Source organism: Papio anubis, chromosome 2 (assembly GCF_008728515.1).
Source record: "Papio anubis isolate 15944 chromosome 2, Panubis1.0, whole genome shotgun sequence".
NCBI classification, from domain to species: domain Eukaryota; kingdom Metazoa; phylum Chordata; class Mammalia; order Primates; family Cercopithecidae; genus Papio; species Papio anubis.
Window position 1 is genome coordinate 159,834,946 of NC_044977.1, and position 17,625 is coordinate 159,852,570.

Sequence of the window (17,625 nt, forward strand, 5' to 3'; positions counted from 1 at the left end):
GCCCACATGGTGGTCCTGGAGTAGTCACACTTCCTTTAGAGTATCTGGCTTCTTCCAGAAAGAGCATCTCAAGAGAATAAGGGAGACACTCCATAGCCTTTTCTTACCCCTTCCTGACCTTGGAAGTCATGTGTCATTCACTTCTGCTGCATTCTTTGGGTTGCAAGCGAGTCATGAGGCCAGTCCAGATTCTAGGACTCCACATCGTGTTAGGGCAGTGGCAAAATCATACTGTAGAAAAAGCATGTGGACTATGAACTTGCGGTGGTCATGTTTACAAAATGCAATCTATCACAAAATTTTTATGATAGAAATAGAATAAAATAATACAATTATTTCATGTCACAGCTGGAAAAATAGTTCCTAGATGCTCTCAAGGAGGACCCTTTTCTAGCTTTTAGCGTTAAACAATTTTATAACTACCTACATGTTAGCAGTTAAAACTTACTGTATCTAGTTAAACTTATTGTATGACTAAAAGTCACTATAAAATAAATAATGCTCCTAATTTTTTATTGTGTTAATGAATATCATGAAAGTAACTAGTTTCTACATACATTTAAAAACTGAAGTATGAATATATAGGAAAAATATGCTATATCCAATTCAGACAGTGGTTGTAGGATGCCTGGATCTCCAGTCTCTTGGCAGTAACCCTGGTAGCCCCCAGGAGTCCACATACTTTAGGTAGAAAGCCACTGTCTAATCCAACTGCCTTATTTTATAGGTGAAAAATCTGAGGTTCAGAGATGTGATATGACTTACTGAAAGCCACATAGGCACACACACACAAAAATCAGTGCAACAGAGGGACTCAATCAGATTGCCTGACAAAATCTAAGTCTTTTGGAGCAGAGAGTTAATGAATAATAGGTGTTTGGTCTCAGAATATGGAAGACTTGGAAATGTTTTCATGTGTTTCAGGGAAGAAGGAAGCCAGGAAGAGGGGAGGTAAGAGGGGAGGTCAGGCAGCAGTCCTCCAAGTGAGATGCATGGTCCCAATACCTTTGAAGGGGAACCCATGAAGTCAATGCCATTTTCATAATAATGCTAAGACATAATTTTATTTATTCACTCTCATTCTCTCATACATGTAAAGTGGAGTTTTCCAGAGGCTACATGATGCCTAATATCACAACAGCATAAATATGAGGATTCTGCTGCATTCTATTAAGCTAATCATTAAATTGGTTTGCAAAAATGTAAACTAATACCATTCTCACTATTTTTTAGATTTGGAAAACATAATTATAATAATTTTTTCCATTAAAATACTATTTTTGTTATGATGTAGTAGGTTTATTTTCTTATTTTTTAAACAATGTAACAAATATTTTAACAATTTAACAGCTTTATAATATGGCAAATATTAATACATACAACAAAACAAAAGCTCTTTGGGATCCCCAATAATTTTTAAGAAGGTAAAGGGGTCTTAAGACCAGAAGTTTGAGAACCCCTGTTATAGGGTATATGGAAAAGCACTAAGTACTTTTGCAAACCACAGTGACAGAGAAATGCACCATTCTTTTTGACAGAAATAGCCATTTTTAACTTGTCTTTCAACAGACTAGCAATCACCTCCTCACTCTTCAATGACAGCGAGTACATAAAATAGCTTAGGTTTGTGATAAATAACTTATTTATCTAATGTTAATGCAATTCACTTAGTAGAGAAAGGGACTTTCTTACTCGTAAAGCACATTTGTTACATTAGCAACTAGTTGGCAATTAATCTAACAAGTAAGTAGAGGCAGAAATGTAATAATCACTTTAGAACATTCCAGCTGACAAAGGATTCGTTCTCTTCCCGTTCTCGAGAAAGTACTCATATTGGTGCATTGGAACTAATTCCCACACTGGTGGTCTCCACATATGTGGTAGTAATCATTATAGACTGCATTTTCCGTGTTCTCGTGACGCTAGTTTGATGGGGTGCAATATAAGTAAACAAATCTGTCTCTAAAGTAGAGGTTGGCAGACTTGTTAATAAAGGGCTAGATGATAAATATTTTAGGTTTTGCAGAACGCATCATCTCTGTCCCCACTACTCAACTCTGCCTTTGAAGCATGAAAACAACCATAGACAATACAAAAATGAATGAGTGTGGCAGTGTTCCAATAAAACTTTATTCACAAAAACAAACAGCTGGATTTGGCTCATGTGCCATAGTTTGCTGACCCCCACTCTAAAACAATGTAAAATCTCTACCTGCTGTGATGTGATTTTACTATGTTTAAGTATGCCTGCTTGAAACTGTAATCTGTTCTGCATTAATGATAGAAAATTATAATTATTGAGCATCTATTGTGCACCAAGTATCAGGTGTCTAACTTACATTATCTCCAAAACTCATAAGCATATTCCCAAAAGTTAGTATCTTTATTTCCATTTTACAGATAAAGCATACTCAGATCAGACATTTCCCAGAGTCACAAAATTAGTAAGCTATACAGCCTGGATATGCCTGCATCTTTCAGATAATTTATTCTAGGTCCAATATTTCATTTTCAAGATCACTGTCATGGATATGCACTGATTCCTAATTGCCTATCACCCTCTCACTTAGCTAAATTTCTTTTATATTGAACTAAAAAAGCAGAATAATATGGTCTCTGTGTTATTAAAGAATTTTACCACAGCACAACTTCAGTAAAACAGTCAATTGATTCATCTTTATTGAACTGAACTGTCCCAATGGCCATCTTAGTGCTAATAATCAAGTTTAAAAAGCTGAAAATACCAAGTTAAAGTGACCACACAATTAGACCCAGAATTGTTGTTTTGAAGCTGTGAATTTCTGAATGTACACTTGAGATTTTGAGGAGCGTGTGAATTATTTCATTTCCATGAATCAGATGCCTTCTTAATAGTAATCATCTCTGATATTTGTATAGTTTTTTACAAAATGCCTTCATGAATCTTTTTCTTCTATTGATAATCATCATAGCAGCCAACTTTTTTAAATATTTCAACTTTCATTTCAGATTCAGGGGCTACAGGTGCAGGTTTGTTACATGAGTATATTGCATGACACTGAGGTTTGGAGTATAATTGTTCTCATTACCCAGGTAGTAAGCATAGGACCCAATAGGTAGTTTTTCAGCCCTTGCTCCCTTCCCTCTCTCACTGCTCCAGTAGTCACCATTGTCCACTGTTCCCATCTTTATGTCCATGTGTACCCAATGTTTAGCTCTCAGAAGTGAGAACATGTGGTATTTGATTTTCTGTTGCTGTGCTAATTCCCTTAGGATAATGGCCTTCAGCTGCATCCAGTGTGTTACAGAAAACATTATTTTGTTTTATGGCTGTGTAGTATTCTATGGTATATAAGTGCCGAATTTTCTTTATTCAATTCACTGTTGATTGGCACCTAGATTGATTATATGCCTTTGCTATTATGAATAGTGCTTTGATGAACATACGAGTGCATGTGTCTTTTTGGCAAAATGATTTCTTTTCCTTTGGGTATATACCAGTAATAGGATGGCTGAGTTGAATGGTAGTTCTGTTTTAAGTTCTTTAAGAAATCTCCAAACTGCTTTCCACAGTGACTGAACTAATTTACGTTCCCACAAACAGTATATAAGTGTTTCCTTTTCCCCATAGCCTCACCAACATCTGTTCTTTTTTAACGTTTTAGTAATAGGTATTCTGACTGGTGTGAGATGGTATCTCATTGTGGTTTTGATTAGCATTTCTCTCACAATCAGTGACATTGGGCATTTTTTCATATGTATGTTGACCACTTGCAGGTTGTCTTTTGAGAAGTGTCTGCTCATGTCCTTTGCCCAATTTTTAACAGGGTTCTTTATTTGTTTATTTTTGATTATTGAATTGTTTAAGTTCCTTATAGATTCTGAATATTAGATCTTTGCCAGAGGAATAGTTTGATAATATTTTCTCCCACTCTATTGACCACTTGTTACTCTGTTAATAGCTTTTTTTCTAACTGTGCAGAGGCTCTTTAGTTTAATTAGTTCCCACTTGTCAATATTTTTTGTTGCAATTTGTTTTTGTTGCTTTTGAGGACTTACATAAATTCTTTGCCAAGGCCAACATCCAGAATGATATTTCATATGTTCTCTTCTAGGATTTATATAATTTGAGGTCTTACGTTTAAAGCTTTATTCAATCTTGAATTAATTTTTGTATATGGTGAAATGTAAGGGTCCAGTTTCATTCTTCTGCATATTGCTAGCCAGTTATCCCAGCATTATTTATTGAATAGGGAGTCCTTTCTTCATTTCTTATTTTTGTCAACTTTGTCAAAGAAGAGATGGCTGTAGGTATGTGGCTTTATTTCTGGATTCTCTATCCTGTTCCACTGGTCTTATGTGTCTGTTTTTGTCCCAGTACCATGCTTCTTTGGTTATTGTAGCCTTATAGTATAGTTTGAAGTTGGGTAATGTGATGCCTCTGGCTGTTCTTTTTGCTTAGGAATACTTTGGTGATTCAGGCTTTTTCTTGTTCTATATGAATTTTACAATAGCGTTTTCTAATTCTGTGAAAAACTATGTTTATAGTTTGATAAAAGTAGCATTGAATCTATAGATTGCTTTTGGCAGTATGGCCATTTTAACAATATTGATTCTTCTGATTCATAAGCATGGAATGTTTTTCCATTTGTTTGTGTCATCTATGATTTCTTTCACCAGTGTTTTGTAGTTCTCCTTGTAGAGATCTTTTACCTCTTTGGTTAGATGTATTCGTAGGCATTTCATTTTTTCTAGCTATTATAAATGGGATTGTGTTCTTGATGGAGCTCTCATTTTGCATAGAAATGCTACTGATTTTTGCACATTGACTTTGTATTCTGAAACTTTGCTGAATATCAGTTCTAGGAGTCTTTCGCCATAGTCTTTACGGTTTTCTAGATATAGAATTATATCATCAACAAAGATAGACAGTTTGACTTCTTTTTCTATTTGGATGTCTTTTATTTCTTTCTCATGCCTGAGTGCTCTGGTGAGGACTTTTAGTACTATATTGAACAGGAATGGTGAGAGTCAACATATTTGTCTTGTTTCTGCTCTTAAGCAGAATGCTTCCAGCTTTTGCCCATTCAGTACGATGTTGGCTGTGGGTTTGTCATAGATGGCTCTTATTATTTTCAGGTACATTCCTTCGCTGCCTAGTTTGTTGAGGGTTTTTATCATGAAGGGATTTGGATTTTCTCAAAACCTTTTTTCTACATCTATTGAAATGATCATATGGTTTTTGATATGTGTATGTTGAACCAACCTTGCTTCCCAGGAATAAAGCATACTTGATTGTAATGGCTTAAATTTTGTTGTGCCACTGGATTTGGGTTGCTACTATTTTGTTGGGGATTTTTGCAGCTAACATTTTTCAGTCCTCACCATGTACCAGGCACTGGACTCAACACTTGCCATGCACCAGCTCCTCTAATTCTCCTATGTCACTATCAGGCAAAGGGTGATACTCCTTCCATTATGAATGGCAAACTAAGCCTTGGAGAAATTAAATATTTTGTCCACAGTTATTCAGATTATATGTGGTAGAGTTGAGATTTGAAAGCAGTGCTAAAGCCAGTATGCTGCATATAGATTTTCAGCTACCTGAAGACAGAGGCCGTACCTGACCTTTCTTTCATTGACTTTTTAGTATGCCCTCCTGACAATAACTTCATGCCTAATTCATTCATGGTATTTAAAAAGAATGTGAAATACAATAGAAAAAGCATTGTAATATATAACATGTAAAATAAACATACAACAAGCAAAAGAAATAGGGCACTAAGTTGTATATAGATCATGCTTGCAAATTTTTTTAAAAGAAAGAAAGAAAAGTCTATGAAGAGTCTAGAAACAGACTTGCCAAAATTCTATTGATGGTTATGGAATTATGGGTTCAATTATGGGTTCTTTTTTCCTTCTTTTTATTTTTGTCATCTGTTTTCTATATTTTTCATTTTTAAATAAAAGTGATGGTAACAAAAGTTTTAAATTAACAGTAAAGAGGGAAAAATAAGAAAGTTCTTACATTGTGGTTAGCAGTTTTAAAGTATGAATCATAAAAACATCCCCCGAGGGACCAACGATCTATTTAAAGAGGCAAAGCATGAAGCTACAAGAGGAGCCCAGGGGCACATAGGAACAAGCTACTGTAGCCCACATCCATAGGGAGAGGGAGAAGAGAGGGAGGTTTTGATTTTTTAAGATGCATGTAGAAACAGAAACCAGCCTAAGGGACAAATGTCTTAAGTAAATGCATAGAGGTGGGAATCAGCTAGAAGTGTGTCTGAGAGAGAAATGGGCCATTTCGGGGGAGAGGCTATGTTTGAAGGGCAAGATTATGACAAAAACCACCATTTTGACAAGATGAAGGCTGTGGCAATCTGATACCTTCAGAAATAGAGTAGTAGGGGATGTTCCAGACTCTGGGTGTTGTGAAGCATGGTGTTTGGTTCCTGGCTGCATGGGAAGGAAAACACAGGGGAAGATAGTTATTTACACTTCTCATCTCCTCTTTCTAAGATATCCTACAAAGTTTCTAGACTGACATTCTTCACTGCAGAGCCAACTATATTACTTTTCCACTCAAAATCCTTCAATAATTCCCGCTGCCTCTCCAGGCCAGTGCAAAGACTTCACATGAGCATTTAAGGCCCTTCACTTCATGGGGCCAACTTTGCCAGCATTGTCTCCAATTCCTCCCCTATGCTTCCTTAGGCTATAGTCTCATTAAATTACTTGGGGTATCCTCCTCTACGTCTGTTAAAAATTCATCAACTTCCCTCTCTTCCCTCAATACTCCTTGTACCTTCATTCATTAATTCATTCACTCATTTACTCATTTATACCTAGCTGTGGGTTATATTTATTTGTATACTTTTCTTACCAGCAACCTAGATGGTACTTTGGAAGACAGAGATCAGGTTCTATCTGTCCTTATATCTCAACATCAAGCACAAAACTCTGTGATCAGTATATGTCCTACAAATGTTTTGCTGAGCTGAAGACTAGGATGACTGGTAAAGACATTGATAGTAAGGAAAAATTTAGAAGTAGAGACCAAATGAAGGAAAATAATGAGTTTGACTCTGGTTTGCTCAACTTTTAGGAATAATAAATGACTTTTAAGGCAAATATGGATTTAATTCTACTTTGCTAAAGTCTAGATTTCTGGAAAAAAATTACCTGGTGAAATCATAATAAAAGTGTGATGGTGAGGAATAAGGTTTTTGTTCAGACAGCCTCCTATTCTATACCAGGTATCCATTCACTTATTTATATATTTATTCATTCATTCAATAAGCAGTATATACTACTAAAATCTAGACACTATGGAAAATGCTGGGGAAATAGTAGAAATGTGAAGGAAAATAAAGCTTCTCCTCTTTGAGAATTTATAATCTACTGGGGGTAAAAATCAAGTTTTTAAAAGAGATAGAGATAGGTTCCATTTCCAACAATGAAGCATTTATTTATTTTACATCATTCTCTCACTAAAAACAAATATAAACACTAGAAAAGACACAAGAGACATGTATTTGAGAGTCCTGAGGCAGTGTAGATTTGAGGGGCCAAGAAACTGGACAGAAGAGAAACCCAGGGAGGTGCTTAAGACATTCTGTGCAGATTTTCCACTCAAGAGAATTCCTCAAGGCTGATTCCTAAAATAGTGTGGATAGAAAGGCTGGGAAGCCTAGTTTTAAAAAAATAGCTACTAAGAAACAGAAACTGAGCAGAGCTTTTGGTGGTCTCATGGGACTGGGGAGAAAAACTGAAGTTCAGGGCTATTGAGAGAGCAAGGGATAAAGACTCATAGATGCATCAGAGAAGAGAAGTAGTCCAACAGTCTGAGTGGCTTATCATCTCAAGGCATTCACTAATTAGCAAAAGCAGCATAGAGAGAAACTGAACAAAAACCTAGAGCTAAGAAATTATGAAAATAAACGGAGCATTTGAGGCTCTCACAAATAAAAATTGGCATTGAAGACTTGTCAAGGAAGAACACCCCTCGTGAACACAGGTTTTTAGTTAGGGTCCTTTAAGGACTATACCCAAGGAGTAAAGGGAATCAGAAATAGATTGGGGCCTTAAAGACATTTGAAGAAACTCAGCCTCTAAATAGCTTAATCCTAATTGGATTCAGGAGACTTCTCCCATTATAATCACTTGCTAGAAGCTAAAGACTCATGTAAAAACCTTCATAATCTTCATTACACATTGTCTACTATTTAATAAAAAATTAACAAGCATACCAAGAGGTGGAACCAAGAAAGAGACAATAAAAACAGACCTATAGGTGATCCAGACATTGTAGTCATTACATAGGCATTAAAATAACTATAATGAACCTGTTTAAGACAATAGGTACAGTGATTTTCAAAGAACTGGAATTTGAATTGATGTTTGAAGAATACCTTGAATTTCAACTAATCAAGTACTGACTTTACAAAGAACTTAATTTTTGGATGCAATTATTTCTAGCCAAGGGTGGATCACGGGGATGAGGAACAAAGGAAGAAAGGGTGAGGCACATCATCACAGGTAAAGAGAAGAGAGTTTGGGTAGAATTGAGCGGGAAGAGAGGACAAGCATGGCCTCCCTTCCACATATAAACAATAGAAAATCAAGAGGGTTTTCCTACTAATATTGATTAAATATTCCTGATTGATCAGGACTAGATCACATGCAGGAGGAAAAACAACAACTCATTGATGTTTATCTGTTTTAGGATTTCTTCAGTAAATCTGACCCATTTCTGGAAATTTTTCGTATGAACGATGATGCAACTCAGCAGCTGGTGCACCGAACTGAGGTAAGAAGAGTCATCTTCAGCTATGCCATCTTATCTCCTAAGATGATAAATTGACCTGTTTTGAGAAACTCCTTTTATTTCTTTTTTTTTTTTTTTTTTTTTTTTTTTTTTGAGATGGAGTCTCACTGTGTCACCCAGGCTAGAGTGTAGTGGTGCAATCTCAGCTCACTGCAACCTCCGCCTCCCTGCTTCAAACAGTTCTCTGCCTCAGCCTCCTGAGTAGCTGGGATTACAGGTACCTGCCACCATGCCCAGCTAATTTTTGTGTTTTTAATAGAGACAGGGTTTCAGCATCTTGGCCAGGCTGGTCTTGAACTCCTGACCTCGTGATCCACCCGCCTCAGCCTCCCAAAGTGCTGGGATTACAGGCATGAGCCACCGCACCTGGCCTCCTTTTATTTCTTAATGTCTATAGATATACACTCAGACCTGAAATCTTCAATGTCCTCAAGAAGATTCTGCCATTTTCAGCTTTTATTTTCACTTTTAATCCTTAATTTAGTTGTCAAAAGAACCTCTCTAACCCCAATTTCTATTGTTAACTTTCAAAACAGACAATTAGCAACTTATTCATAATAGAAGTATAAATACTAGCTAACATTTAATGAGGTTATTTGGATGTCTAGGTGCCAAGAATTAGACTGTTATTTACATGCATAATTTTATTTCTCACAAAAATTCCTTATACATGATGATGATGATGATGATGACCCCCATTTTACAGTTGAAGAAACTGAACTTTAAGGAGGTTAAGTCACTTACCCAGATCTAACAGCTAGCAAAGGGTGGTGCTGAGGTTTCAATTGAGGTTGACGCTGAGCTTCATGGTAATTTGGGAAGTCAATCTTCCTCCCCAGGGAAAGTACATACATTGGACTGATGTCAGTCCTACCACATGAACACCTGACCTTTCCTAGCAGTCACTTAGTCTAGCTGTATCTCCTTCTTACTCTTCCTCTTCTTTCTCCAAGTGGCTCCAACTTTATCTCTTATTGCCCTATGCCCTACTGCCCACTACCACACACACATTCAACAACTAACCACGATCTCCATTTTTCATTTTATTTTACTTGTAAGCCAGTTCAAGAGGGATTTTGTAGGAGTGAAGTACATTGATAAGAAGGAAGTGATATACTTGTGCTGAATGACTTGGAGCTGAGAGAAGACCCAGTTATGCTTGCATAGCAGTTTCAGGGTAAAAAAGAAGAAACCCCCACGACTTTCATAAGGTGATGGTGTGGTTGCTATGTCCCCACAACATCACTTTGGAAATCCAGTTTCCTGAAGTGACAGAGTTGCAGGTGTTGTTAAGGGAATGTTTCATGTCATTGTTATGGTAGACAAAAATTAAATAGTCTTGGATGGGCTAGTTGTGGATATCATCTCATACAAAGTTGATATCTAATAAAATGTGTTTAATAAAAGAATAAACATATAAATGCTGTTAAATATAAATAGTATGTCTATTGCATGCTATAGAACAATGTAATTCTTTGGAACTTAATCCCTGAAGAATAAATTGAGGTACAGCTAGTACAGTTGCCCTGAGTGACATCTCATCACCACCACCAAAAGAGGTCTTTCACCCATTAAGTTTCCTTAGGTGAAACAAACTTCTTTTGAGGGAAGTGGAGCAAGATGGCCAAATAGAAGCCTCCACCAATCATCCTCTAATCATCCTTCCCATAGGAAGACCAAATTAAACAACTCTGCACACACACACACACAAAGCAACTTCATAAGAACCAAACATCAGGTGAATGACCACAGTACTTGGTTTTAACATCATATCATTGAAAGAGACACTGAAGAGGATAGGAAAGACAGTCTTGAATTGCTGATACCACTCCTCCCTCATCCCCTTGGCAGTGGCTGCATGGTGCAGATAGAGCAACTGTGTGCTTGGGGAAGAGAGTGCAGTGATTATGGGAGCTTGCACTGGAACTTAGTGCTGCCCCATCACAGCAGAAAGCAATACTGGGCATAACTCATCCTGTGCCCATAGAGGAAGAATTTAAACCAGTCCTAGCCAGAGGGGATCACTCATCCCAGGAGTGGAAACCTGAGTTCTGGCAGGCCTTGCCACTGCAAGCTGAAGGGCTCTGGGGTCCTAAATAAACTTGAAAGGCAGTCTAAGCCAAAACTACTGCAATTTCTGGGCAAGTACTGGTGCTCTGCTGGACTCATAGCCAGTGGGCTTAGGGGGCATGCAACCTAGTGAGACACCAGCCAAAGTCACCAAGGGAATACCTGCACCACCCCTCAGGTGCAGGCATCACCAAGGAATGTGTGCCCCACACCCTAGGCAGTGCAGCACACAGCTCCAGGAGACACTCCTTCCTCCCACTCAAGGAGAGGAGAGGAAAGTGTAAATAGAACTTTGTCTTGCAACTTGGATACCATCTCAGCCACAATAGAATAGGGCGCCATGCAGAGTCCTGAGGTCCCCATTCCAGGCCCTAGCTCCCAGCTGACATTTCTAGACAAACCCCGGACCAGAAGGAAGCCTACTGCCTTGAAGGGAAGCAGGATTCATTACCTTCTGACTAAAAATCTCTTGGGTCCCGAATAATCAGCAATTGTAGCCGGGCTGTACTCGTCATGGGCCTTGGATGAAACACAGAGACATGGTGGTTTAGATGTGATGCAGTGCATTCCCGGCTATGGTGGCTATTGGGGGAGATTCTTTCTGCTTGAGCAAAGGACAGTGACAAGGAAAGGGGACTTCGTTTTGCAACTTAGGTACCGGCTCAGCCACAGTGAGGTAGAGCAGCAGTTGGGCTCTTGGGGGTCCCCGATTAAAGGCTTTGGCTCTTGGATAGCATTTCTGGACCTGCTTTGGGTAAGAGAGGAGTCCACTTCCCTGAAGAGAGAGTCCTAGGACTGGCAGCATTCACCACAAGCTGACTAATGAATACTTGGGCCTTGAGTGAATGTTGGTGGTAGGCAGGCAGTACTTGCTGTGGTCCTAGCTTGGTGGTGGCCAACGAAGAGGCTCCTCTGCTTGTGGAAAGGGGAGGGAAGAGTGGGAAAATTTTGTCTTATGGCTTGGGTACTAGCTCAAACACAGTAGAATAGAGCACGAGGTGGAGTCCTAAGGTTTCCAACTCCAAGCCCTGGCTCCCATATGGCATTTCTGGACCTGCCTGGGATTGGGAGCAACTCACTATCCTGAAGGGAAGGACACAGCCTGGCTGACTTTGCCATCTGATTGTAGAGTACTACAGCCTTGTGTGAACATACGTGGTAGCCAAGCAGTGGGTACCCTAGGCCTTGGGTGAGAGTCAGTACTATGCTGGCTTCACATCTGACCCAGTGCAGTCCAGTGATGGCAGCCACAAGGGTGCTCGTGTCACCTCACCTTCAACTCCAGGCAGCTCATTACAGAGAGACTCCATTTGTCTGGGAGAAAGTAAAGGAAGAGGAGAAGGGTTTCCACCTGGTAATCCAGGGAATTCTTCCAGATCTTATGCAAGACCACCACTGTACCTCTACAAGTCTGAAAAAGCCCAGCATCACTGAGCTTGGGATGCCCCCTAATGCAGATACAGTCACAGTGACAAAAAGAGACCATGACACCCAAATCCCTTTGAATACCTGGAAAGCCTTCCCAAGAAGGATGAGTATGAACAAGGCCAGACTGCAAAGACTACAATAAATATAAAAATCTTCAATATCCAGATATACTGGTGAACATCTACAAGCATCAAGACCATCCACAAAAACATGCCCCCGAAAAACAAAGTAAATAAGGCAACCAGAGACCAATCCTGGAACAAAAGAGTTATGTGACCTTTCAGATAGAGAATTCAAAATAGTTATTTTGAGGAAACTTGATGAAATTTAAGATAACACAGAGAAGGAATTCAGAAGCCTGTCCAATAAATTTAACACAGAGATAGAAATAATTGTAAGAAATCAAGCAGAAATTCTGGAGTTGAAAAATGCAAATGACATACTATATAAGGCATCAGAATTGATCAAGCAGAAGAAAGAATTAGTGAGCTTGAAGATAGGCTATTTGAAAATACACAATCAGAAGAGATAAGAGAAAAAATAATTTTTTAAAAGGAAGCATGCCTACACGATCAATAAAATAGCCTCAAAAGGGCAAATCTAAGAGTTATTGGCCATAAAGAATAAGGAGAAAAAGAGATAAGGGTAGAAAGTTTATTCAAAGGGATAAGAGAGAACTTACCAAACTTAGAGAAAGATATCAACATTCAAGTACAAGGTTATAGAACACCAAATAGATATAACCAAAATAAGATGACTTCAAGACAGTTAATAATCAAACCCCCAAAGGTCTAAAGAAAATATCCTAAAAGGAATATGAGAAAAGAAAAACAAATTACGTACAATACAGCTGTAATACATCTGACAGCAGAATTCTCAGTAGAAACCTTAAAGACCAGGGGAGAGTGGTGTAACATATTTAAAGTGCTGAAGGAAAAAAACTTGTATCCTAGAATAGCATATCCAGCAAAAATATTCTTCAATTATGAAGAAGAAATAAAGACTTGCCTAGAAAAACAAAATCTGAGGGATTTCATTAACACCAGAACTGTAAAGGGAGTTCTTCAGTCTGAAACAACACTACATTAATGAGCAATAAGAAATCATCAACTCACTGGTAATAGCAAATATACAGAAAAACACAGAATATTATAATGCTGTAATTGTGGTATGCAAACTACCAACATTTTGAGTAGATAGGGTAAAAGATAAACTGGTCACATGTTTATAGCAGCACAATTTGCAATTGCAAAAATATGGAACCAGCCCAAATGTCTATCAGTCAATGAGTGGGTAAAGAAATTGTGGTATTTATATACCATGGAATACTATTTAGCCATAAAAAGGAATGAAATAATGGCATTCACAGCAACCTGGATGGAACTGGAGATTATTATTCTAAGTGAAGTAACTCAGGAATGGAAACCAAACATTTTATGTTCTCACTTATAAGTGGTAGCTAAGCTAAGATACAAAGGAATAAGAATGATCCATGGACTTTTCGGACCCAGGGAAAAGGATGGGAGGGGGTTGAGTGATAAAAGACTGCAAACTGAGTGCAGCGTATACTGCTCAGTTGATGAGTGCACCAAAATCTCACAAATCACCACTGAAGAACTTACTCATGTTACCAAATACTACCTACCCTCAAAAACCTATAGAAATAAAAAAATTAAAAAATAAAATGCATTTCTGTGGGGAAAAGAAGATATAACAATCCCTTAGAAGGAAAGTATAATGAAATACTTTTATTTTTCTATTTATTTTCTTTCTATGAAAGAAAATTTAAAAAAATTAACTACAACAACTTTTCAAGACATAGTCATTAAAATAATATATAAACAACAAAAAGTTAAAAAGCTGGGGGACAAAGTTAAAGTGTAGAGCTTTTATTAACTTTTTCTTTGTTTGTTAGTTTGTCTGTTTCTTTATGCAATCAGTGTTGAGTTGTTGTCAGTTTAAATTAATGGGTTTTGGTATGCAATCTTCAAGAGATCCATCTCACATGCAAGGTCTCCTGACACATATAGGCTCAAAATAAAGGGATGGAGGAAAATTTACCAAGCAAATGGAAAACAAAACAAAACAAAAAAAAAGCAGGGGTTGCAATCCTAGTTTCCAACAAAACAGACTTTAAACCAACAAAGATCAAAAAAGGCAAAGAAAGCCATTACATAATGGTAAAAAGTGTAATTCAGCAAGAAGAGCTAACTGTTCTAAATATGTATGCACCTAGATTCATATAGCAAGTTTTTACAGACCTTCAAAGAGACTTAGGCCCCCACACAATAATAGGGGGAGACTAACACCTCACAGACAATATTAATAAATTATAAATCCATATAAAGTTGGGAAATTTATATTAACCCAAATAATTTTTTACCTAATTATTCTTCTTGCTATCGCTTTAATCATCCTAAGCGTACTAGGACACATGACAAAGTCACACAGAAACATTATTTCTCCACTTCAATGCATTAGAAGAAATTTAACAATGAGTCTAGGATCTAGTTATATTGAGGAATCTGGTAGAAGAGGGAATCATGTATAAAATAATTATACTATTTGGATAGATAATTAATTTAAAAATAAATTCTAAGCCAGGCGCTGTGGCTCACGCCTGTAATCCCAGCACTTTGGGAGGCCGAAGTGGGCAGATCACCCGAGGTCGGGAGTTCAAGACCAGCCTGACCAACATGGAGAAACCCCGTCTCTACTAAAATACAAAATTAGCTGGGTGTGGTAGGGCATGCCTGTAATCCCAGCTACTTGGGAGGCTGAGGCAGGAGAATCACTTGAACCCAGGAGGCAGAGGTTGCAGTGAGCCGAGATAGCACCATTGCACTATAGCCTGGGCAACAAGAGCAAAACTCCATCTCAAAATAAATAAATAAATAAATAAATAAATAAATAAATAAGACTTCCACTAACTAAAGACTTCCTAGGTAGAAAAATCAATATGACAGAATTCCATTTAACTTTATTTGTATATCCCCTAGAGCAGTGGTTCTGAAACTTTGTGCCTCAGAATCACCTAGGAGACCCACCTCCAGAGTGTCTGTCAGTAGTTTTGGGTGAGGACTAGAAATTTCTGTTTTTAAGAAGTTTCCAGGTGATGCAGGAACCACACTTTGGGAACCCCTGCTCTCGAGTACACAGTACAATGCTAGGCACAGAGCAGCTACTCGTACATTCTGAACCAAATTGAATTATCTGAACCATAGTGATGGCAAGGTAAGATTTGACTCATATAGATTCTTAGGCAAGGATTAGCCAAGTTTGTGATTAGTAAAATGGTTTTAAAAGGGTTTTCCTATGTTATAGACATAGTTTATAATCTTAAGATCTGCCTTGTCGTGCCTGTCCAGGATATTCTAATTGAGTTGGTGATAAGCTAGTTTAAGTATGGTCCTGGGATTTTTCTTCTAGAAACTTCTCTTCTGACTTGCAATCTGATGTGACTCAAGGTCACAGATTACCAGACCATCCAATTATTTAGCAGCAGAATTGTCTTGCTATATGCTTCACCCCGCTAAAAGTCTTTACCTTTGCTGACCCCAAGAGAAGAGAATTTATACCACAAGACTGACAGTCCTACAGAACTGAGAATTCTTTATCAATAGGTAGAGACAGCTCTATCCTTAATTTCAACCCCTTTTGATATAGAAGGGATCATTCTCAGCATCCACATGCTGGGAAATATTATTGGCATTATTCATGAAACAACAGCCAGGACGGTGACCACAGGAGTTCTGCTCATAATGACCTGCTTAGTGGGTACCCTTAAAAGATTTACTACATCAAGTTTTTATTAAGGCACCTCTTCCAGGCTATTGTTCTTTTCATTTGCATCACAATGGTTTCTCAAGTAGTTTTAATGTGGAAATGCAAAAATGTCAAGCATTTCTCCCCCACTCACCACTCCTCTCTTTCTTTTCCCAGGTTGTGATGAATAACTTAAGCCCAGCCTGGAAATCATTCAAAGTATCCGTAAATTCTCTATGCAGCGGAGACCCAGACCGCCGGCTGAAGGTCAGAAATCTGTGTCCAAGAAATGTGATTTTTAAAAAAAATGTATTTAATCTTCCTCTTTCTTTTCAAAATAGTATTGGCAAACCCCAAATTTTCTTTACAACGTACCCAACGCTCTCATCTTTTAGCACCTTAATGGAAGAAACAAGCGCTATTTCTTCTGCTAGGGCCATTGAAGCTCATGTGAAAGCCCAAAATAAATTCCAATTGTGTTATATCAAGAGGCAAAACCCATGTCTTCTGAAAGACAAAACCATGACAATAAATTCAAGGTATAAATGAGAGTTATTAAAATGAAAATGGTGTCATATCAATTATCTACTGTTACCTAACAGAATAATGCAAAATTTAGTAGCTTAGAACAAGAAGCATTTATTTAGCTTATGATTCTGGGTACTGGCAAGTTGGGCTGAACTAATCTAGGTGGCTCTTCTGTTGGTCTTGCCTGGACTTTTCTCAGGCATTTGTGATCAGCTACCCAAGAGGAGGGTGGTTCTGCTTCTGGGGTTGGCTGGCTGTCCTCTAGAATGAGAGGAGGGGTGGGGCCATATGGCTCTCATCATCCCCAGGCCAGCTTGGACTAACACACACAGTGAACTTAGGGTTCTAAGAATGCAAGAACAGAACCCCATAAGACCTCTTTAGGGCCTAGGCTCAGAACTCACACAGGTCACTTTCTCCACAGTCTAGGCCAAAGCAAGTCGCATGGTCAATACAGACTTAAAGGGTGAGGAGATAGACTACATCTCTTGGTGGGAGAAGCTCCAAAGTATCGTGGCCACTTTTTCAATCTATCACAAAGGCTTTTTGAGCACCTTGGGAATGTAAAAGCTGGAAGAAAATACGCATTCAGAATCACCAAAGGAAGACAATAGGCTGAATGCCAGAAGCAGATTTCAGGAGATGTTTTTTATAGTCCATGCTCTGGCCTTTCTTCTACCTTGAAAGTCTACAAGTTCCTTGTTGTCAATGGCCCAGAGTTGATTCAACCAATTAAGGATAACTAAGCAAATTTACTGGAGACTTGTGCCTATAAACTAAAAGGCCCATTGATTAATGTTCAGTGAAAAACACAACCATCAACCAGACCCGGCAGTCATATCAGCTTCTCAAGGGCGTTTTCTTGTGGGCAAACCACGGAGAAGACAATCATCAGAATGTTGCTGTGATTGCCTGAAATCAGAACTGGGTAACTGAGACAGTTAATGGCTTCATTCTCTGAAAACCAGGAGTGCCCACCTCCACTGTCCATCAGTCAGACTAAACATTCATGTTGACTTTTCAGG

General features: G+C 38.2%; 1 protein-coding gene and 1 long non-coding RNA gene across 5 annotated transcripts in view; one reads left to right on the forward strand and one right to left on the reverse strand.

Annotated features, from left to right (window-relative positions):
- CPNE4 (copine 4) overlaps positions 1-17,625 on the forward strand; it is a 505,087-nt gene that overhangs the window by 344,851 nt on the left and 142,611 nt on the right. For all 4 annotated transcript variants that reach the window (XM_021934867.2, XM_021934870.2, XM_021934868.2 and 1 more), the window contains exons 6-7: positions 8,708-8,791; positions 16,250-16,339. In XM_021934867.2, coding sequence (XP_021790559.1) covers positions 8,708-8,791; positions 16,250-16,339 — 174 coding nt within the window. The remainder of the gene's footprint in view (positions 1-8,707; positions 8,792-16,249; positions 16,340-17,625) is intronic.
- The window catches only part of LOC116273837, a 64,088-nt gene that overhangs the window by 28,223 nt on the left and 18,240 nt on the right, over positions 1-17,625 (reverse strand). Inside the window, exon 2 of the long non-coding RNA XR_004182294.1 lies at positions 108-231. This is a non-coding gene — a long non-coding RNA (uncharacterized LOC116273837). The remainder of the gene's footprint in view (positions 1-107; positions 232-17,625) is intronic.